The sequence below is a fragment of the Salvia miltiorrhiza genome, chromosome 1, assembly GCF_028751815.1.
Source record: "Salvia miltiorrhiza cultivar Shanhuang (shh) chromosome 1, IMPLAD_Smil_shh, whole genome shotgun sequence".
NCBI lineage: Eukaryota > Viridiplantae > Streptophyta > Magnoliopsida > Lamiales > Lamiaceae > Salvia > Salvia miltiorrhiza.
In genome coordinates this window covers 54,750,793-54,757,441 of record NC_080387.1, presented here as the reverse complement: position 1 = coordinate 54,757,441, position 6,649 = coordinate 54,750,793, and the positions used below count along the sequence as shown (strand labels likewise).

General features: G+C 34.9%; 1 protein-coding gene across 2 annotated transcripts; it reads right to left on the bottom strand.

Annotated features, from left to right (window-relative positions):
* Window positions 1–401: 401 nt before the first annotated feature.
* On the bottom strand, window positions 402–5,272 carry LOC130994011 (laccase-14-like). Of its 2 annotated transcripts, none has more exons than XM_057919050.1 (7): window positions 5,124–5,272; window positions 4,774–5,050; window positions 4,435–4,679; window positions 3,006–3,134; window positions 1,778–2,415; window positions 1,339–1,627; window positions 402–1,116 (listed from the first exon to the last, which is right to left on the bottom strand). In XM_057919050.1, exons 3-7 carry the CDS (start codon window positions 4,664–4,666, stop codon window positions 986–988), a joined length of 1,419 nt encoding a protein of 472 aa, XP_057775033.1. In that variant the 5' UTR covers window positions 4,667–4,679; window positions 4,774–5,050; window positions 5,124–5,272; the 3' UTR covers window positions 402–985. The 2 variants fall into 2 exon arrangements, with proteins under 2 accessions (XP_057775033.1, XP_057775036.1); XM_057919053.1 differs by having other exon boundaries at window positions 928–1,116; window positions 4,899–5,050; window positions 5,124–5,255.
* Window positions 5,273–6,649: the final 1,377 nt, after the last annotated feature.

The following is a 6,649-nucleotide window of genomic DNA, read 5'->3' as shown; positions in this document are numbered from 1 at the left end:
TTAAGACCAATGTTATTCCCAATTATTGATGTTATTGTGAAAGGAGGGAGTATATGGTATTACTAACTAAACAACATGGAAGGAAAATGAATCAGCTAGTACACTATCATCAACTCAGCAATCATACACTTAATCAATCATATACTTCCTTCGTCCACAATTTAAAGCTCTACTTGCTCTTAAATTTTTATCCACAAATTAAAGCCATTGTTATAGATCTGTGTGTGGATATGAGTTTGTTTGCATAATATAGAACTTTTACGTAAGAAAGTTGTAATCTTGATGAATTAAGAGAAATTAGAGATAGATAGAGAGGGGGAGGCGAGGAAGAGAGGATAGGAAGAAAGTTGATATTTCATAAATTAGGTTAAACTCCTTCTCATGCACATACATATAAGCTAGTCCCCTCCAAGTACGGATAACTGAAAGTAAATAAAGGAAACTAATAAATAGAAAAAGCGCTACAACTTAAGAAAACGCTTCTTCCTGTACTCAGCCACTTTTAAACTCTCGGTGCTTCCCTCTTCGCCAACTACACCCACTCCAACGGCTCCCAAATAATTCACTGTTCCATCATCTTCAAGTGCTTCGCCTCCTCCTTCGAGTCCCATTGTCATGACAGCCATATTTTATTTTTTGTACTTTTTTACTCTTCTTCTTTTCCTATATTTACTACTCTTTGCCACTAATGGACCCACCTTAAAACACTTTTATCATTTTTATATTCTATATTTATTACACTTTATCACTAGTGGACCCACTCACAATACATTTATCACTTTAGTCAACTATTCTTATATTTCATCCACATCACTTTTTTCAGCTTTCTTAGTCTATATGCCCACACCAAAGTGGAGCATTAAATCGTGGACGGAGGGATTATTTGTCGACGTATCCTTAAACAAGCAGCGCATCGATCAAATAAGAGGACAAAAAAATTAAACAAATTTCTATGCGTTTGAATCGAGTAGTAACCAAAAAAAAATCAGCAAGGCGGCATATCGGGCGGCGGTGGCAGCATCTTCTGATGGGGGCCTTCCCCGTCTTTCACGATAAACACCATCCCCATTCCCCAGCTTACGTGACGCTCGAAATGGCAGTGCATATACCAAACTCCTGCAATATGCATGACAATCATTTTCAGTTTTTTTTATCATCAATATCTACGAAGATTGCAGCTAGAGTCAGATGCAGAATAAATCTTTCTTTTTGCACGAAAATTTAATGATTTTATAAGAATAACTTTATTTTAAAAAGAAAATACGCTTGGGCCGGCTGAGTTGAGTCTAAAAATCACATTTTTAAATGTAGTTAGTTTCTTATTATGTAATGAATTACCTGGATTGTTGGCCCTAAATCTGATAGCCGTCCATCCATTTCTGGGCACCGCGATGTTCTCCATTAACGGCGGATCGACGAGATTATAGGTAGCCGGACCCCTAACTCTGTCGTAGTTTCCTAACCCGGATCCCACCACGTAGAAGCTGTATCCGTGCAAATGCATCGGATGCTCAACGCCGCCGCCCAGGTTGGTGCCTTGAAACACCACTTCCACCGTCGTATTATACGCCAATACTCTCACCGCCGTTCCGAATCCGGGCCCCGACTGCTCCTTCGCCTTCACACCCTGCCGGTCCCACCAACCAAATCTTTTATTCTTATAAAATCCTTAAATTATCAATTTTATGAGAAATTTTGTGATCGAATCATAGAAAGAATATCTTCTCCAATCTCAAACATAATTTTTTTTTTAAAAAAATCCTGCGTCCGCCCCTACCTGCGTATAGTTGAAGGAGGAAGGCGGGAAGTCAGGGAAATCGGAGTCGTAAACTCCGATTATTCCTCTGTAATAAGCCTGAAGAATGTCGGTTTTGGGCAGCAGCAACGACACGTTGTTCACGCTCGCCAGCAGCCTCGTCGCCCCCAAACACGAGCTCCTCAAACAGGGCAATTGGTTGACGGAAAGAGTGTAGAATAGGGTTTTGTCAACGATTTTAGGAACGTCGACGTCGTTGGCGAGTGATCTGAGCTGGTCGGTGAAATCGACGGAGGCCGCGGAGTCGTTGTATTCGGGGAAGGATGGGAGGAACGGCGAAGGCGGCGGCGTGTAGTGGTTTCCGACGTACTCGATGATTGCGGTGGCGGGAGTGGTGACGAATTCTCCGCCGCTGGCGTAGATTCTGGCGGCCATGTAGTAGTGGCTGGGCGGCTGGTTGGTCTCCAGCAGTACATCGATGGTCTGGCCTGGGGAAATCGCCACGTAATCGGTCGTCATCGGCTTCGTGTAGGCGCCGTCGGTGCCAACGACGGTGAGGTTGTGGCCGGCGATTTTGAAGAACATTATGTTGTCCATCACCGCGTTCACTAATTTGATCAGGTAAGTCTTGCCGGGTTTAACAAACACTTTGTATGTATCTGGACTACCAACATTATTTGTTAATAACATATCAAAATATGGTTAAGATAAAGGATAATCAAAAAATTGATGAAAAAAAAATTAGTTATTTTTGGGATTAAATATTATTTTGTTCTTAATTTAATTACGTTTTAAAATATTTTGTGTATGATTATGAAATGTGGAAACAGAGGGTCCTTTCACGATTAAAATTATGTTGATCATGAATTGGTGATAAAATAGGATCACTTCGCAACTATGATGCTTCGTGGTTGTAAAAATTAGGCGAAATTAATAAACTTGGTTTACAACCAGCACTATTAGAAAATGCAGAGCGAAATTTCGGTTGCTGGAAAGGATATAACGATCATTAAAATATTAGAATAAACGACCTATTGCTACAATTTATATTAATTATTGTTATTTATAATAATGAGAGTAAATTGTAAAAGTAATTATTTTTCTATATTTTTTATTTTTATAATTTATTTAATAATTATAATAGTATCAAAATGAATCTTTTGTAATTCACTCGCATCTTTAAGTTGTTGAATTATTTTCATAATTCAATTAAACATTTTGTGATTTTGAGACAGTAAATTAAATCCACCTTGTCTAGAACATGGATACAAATCTCCAGGTTGGCCGTTGATTAGGAAAGCATCGGAAACTTCGGGATCGCCTCCGCCGGCGAGAAAATTACCGAAAACTTCTTCCACATCAGCATTCCACCACTCTCCTGCAAAAGTCCAAAGTTATTACTAGTATTCGGCCTTAACCGGCCCGGTGGTCAATGGTCCGGGCCCGGACCGTTGACCACCGGGCCGGTTCAGGGTCGAACCGTCGGTTCCAGTTGGCCCTTGGCACCACTAAACTAGAGCAAGGAATTAAAAACAATACAAATACAAAAGAAATAGTAATATATCCACATCATAAAAGAAACGACAAAGATGAAATAATTAGATCTAGAAAATTAACATAAAATAATAAAACAAAAAAAATATCTAGAAGTACTATGAACTATTCAAATAACAAATTTAAAGAGAAATCCAGAATACGAAAGAAAAGACAAAGATGAAATAGTAATTATATATTATAGAAATGCTCATTTAGTCAATTCATGACAATTTATGTAAATGTTTGCCCTTTTCCAAGTTTAGAAGGCATTTCGTCCATTTACGAGTTAATTTTGTATATTTATATATGATTAGATTTTAGTGAGATTGTTATTTTTCGTGAGATGTGAAATTAATGAATAAATCAATATATAGTAATGAATTAGATAATATATAGTGTTGAATAACAACATTTGAAAAAATAGTAAAATTTTTGCTTCCTTTAAGATTCGAAGCCTAATAAAAAAAATTCTCCATCCACGTAAATATCAGTCATAAAATACATTAAATCAACGTCTATACAAATTAATCTAAAATCTCATCATATATAAGTGATCTCATTGGAACCATTCCCTTATCTATCAATCGTATCTTTATTTTAATTTTTAGTTAATAATATACTTTTGTTTCATTTCATCCGTTTTTAAAACATATTTTCCTTTATTTTCATTATCGTTCGTCTCCAAAACATCTTCCTAATTTTTATTTTAAAACAATTTCACTAACTATTACTCTTACAATCTTCATTTTTTTTAGACCTTTCTCCACTTATTAGATGCACAATTAATTTTTATTAAAATCCGTGTCACATTCTCTTAAGAAGATGTTTTAGGGAAGAAGATGTTTGAGGTACTTTTTAATGTTAATACTATCATTATAAATTGTATATTTTAATTTTAACAATTTTATTCAAACTTGTGTTGAGACGCGATGAGATTATTTTTATTTATGAATGGATATAATAAATTAAGCATTGATTATTTATAGAAAGTCGGAATTAATTTCCACCTAAAAGTTGACTGCTAACCGTAAGATGCAATAATGACAAACACGTGTGGCCAATGTATAAATCTCACAAAATAGCCATACCCTTTGAAATTTAAGGGGAAAAAAAAATTGGAAACCCCAATATAATAGTAGTACCTATTAAGATGGGAAGATGTGCATGAGGCTTCGGAAACGGAAAAGCCTGGGCAGTCGGCGGTAGAATAACGATGGCGCCATACACAGAATTTCGAGACCAATCGCTGTGAGCATGCCACCACAAAGTGCCTTCTTCGTCCGACAGGATCATCCGTTGTGTAAACCTTTGGCCGGGACGAATCGGGCACTGAGTCACAAAGTCCGTGCCATCGGACCATGGATACCTCGGCATCTTCACCCCATGCCTGAAATCAACCAAATTTTTCATTTTAAGGGTGAGGGACCTTAAATCCAATTTTTCTAGTCACAAAAATTTAAATAAAAATTTGGAAAACATACTAAATATTGAGGGTGCTTCAGCTGACCCTAGCTAGCTGCCGCTCTCTGAAATTCATTACCTATTGCTTCACACTAAGATTTGATGCTAGATTATGATATATACATTAATTATATGATGATTTTACCAGTGGATGGTTATATTTTGATCGGCACGATTAACAACATCGAGCATAATCAAATCTCCCCTTCTAGCATATATGGTTGGCCCCGGAGACTGTCCGTTTATCGTTAGCATGCTCTTTTTGGTGCATAGTCTAGTGTGTGAAGACCTTATCACCTGCAAACAACGTTTTCAATTCTCATCAGCTAGTTTAACTAGAAGAAAAAAAAAATAGACAAACCAGTCTTACTTCGAACTTGCAGCAACGAACTAAAGCATGGAGTGGGGTTACGCCTCCGAGCAAAACTATACCAAAGAAACATAGGATGAAAACCTTGTTTGCAGAAACTACTAATTTATTTTCCATTTCTGGTAGCTGAAAGTAACGTGTCCTAAGTTGTTGAGACTTGAGAAATCTTGTGCCGTATTTATAACGGATAGCAGTTACTACACTCTTCTGACCTTGTTCTCACTAATTTAAGATAAGCACGTGGTGTTCCACCTCAAAAAAAAAAAAAAAAAAAAAAAAAAAAGAAACATGTGTGGCATCACTGTGTTACCGTGCATAATTACGTTTATAATTTACCAAAAATTAACTTTTCATTTTATTTTAGGGTCAACTTTACATTTAACTAGCATTGCACGGGAAAATATTTTTTATTTTTTATTTTTTATATTTATATAAAAAATAATATTAATTTAATTATCATACTCATAAATATAATAAAATTTATTTTTAACTAAATATATTAAAATTGAATATTAAAAAATAAAAAAGAATTTACAATTATGAAATTTGATATTATGAAAAGCCAAAAAAAATAAGTTAAAAAAAAATAAAAAAAAATACTAATAGAAAAGAATTAAAAATACATTTTTTCAAAAAGATGAGAGAGGAGAGAGAAATTTATAAAATTTTAATATTTAAACAAATTTAATTTGTACATTTTAAATCATATATTTACATAAAATATATCAAATTAAAGCTTTTATCGTGATCTTTAATTTGATATGCATATTAAATATTTTACAATTAATCGAATTTTACAATTTTAAAAAAAAATGAAAAAATTAATGGAAATATGTAAATGGAATATTAAAAATTAATGGTTGTTTCTTAAAAAAAGAAGTTAATGGCAGTTATCTACACATAATTAAATGTGCATGCGAAAATTTACAAATATTAATTTGAGTTTGAACTTTTGACTTTAATTTTTCTATTATTCACAAAATTGCCACCTAAATCAATTTCAAATTCGAAACTCCATTTTTAATATACTCCCTCCGTCTCACTGTATCTGAGACTCTTTCTATTTAAGGCGTCCCACTGTAAGTGAGACTCTTTCCTTTTTTGGTAAAGATTTTACCCTTTAAACACATTTTCACTTTTTCACCTACAAATAAAATACATTTTTCTTAATTTTCGCGTCCAAAAAAAAGGTCTCACATACAGTGGGACGAAGGGAGTAGTATAGATTTGTAGAGTAGGAAGAGAAAACTGGGTGGGTAGGCACCAAGAGGAGAGGACTTGCAGATTAGGTGGAGCGAACTGGATGGGCTGCCGTCGCTACGCCCAAAAGTAGCTAATTAATTCTTAATCTTATTTAATTAGTTGTTCCAATCAAAATTTAAGAATATTCCTCGTAAGAGCATCCGCAATGGGGTTCCTTGATAGCCTACTTGATAGTGGTTGTGTTATTGAGTAGGTAGTGCTGCATTGGGGTTACTTGATAGCCTACTTGATTTTTTTAGTTTTTAAAGAGGAGAGAGAAATTT

Coding starts and splice junctions, on each gene's coding strand:
- LOC130994011 (XM_057919053.1), bottom strand. CDS start 5,240: ATGGAAAATAAATTAGTAGTTTCTGCAAACAAGGTTTTCATCCTATGT. Junction 4,680..4,898: donor CAAAATATAACCATCCACTG/GTAAAATCATCA, acceptor GGTTGATTTCAG/GCATGGGGTGAAGATGCCGA. Junction 1,117..1,338: donor ATTTAGGGCCAACAATCCAG/GTAATTCATTAC, acceptor TGCATATTGCAG/GAGTTTGGTATATGCACTGC.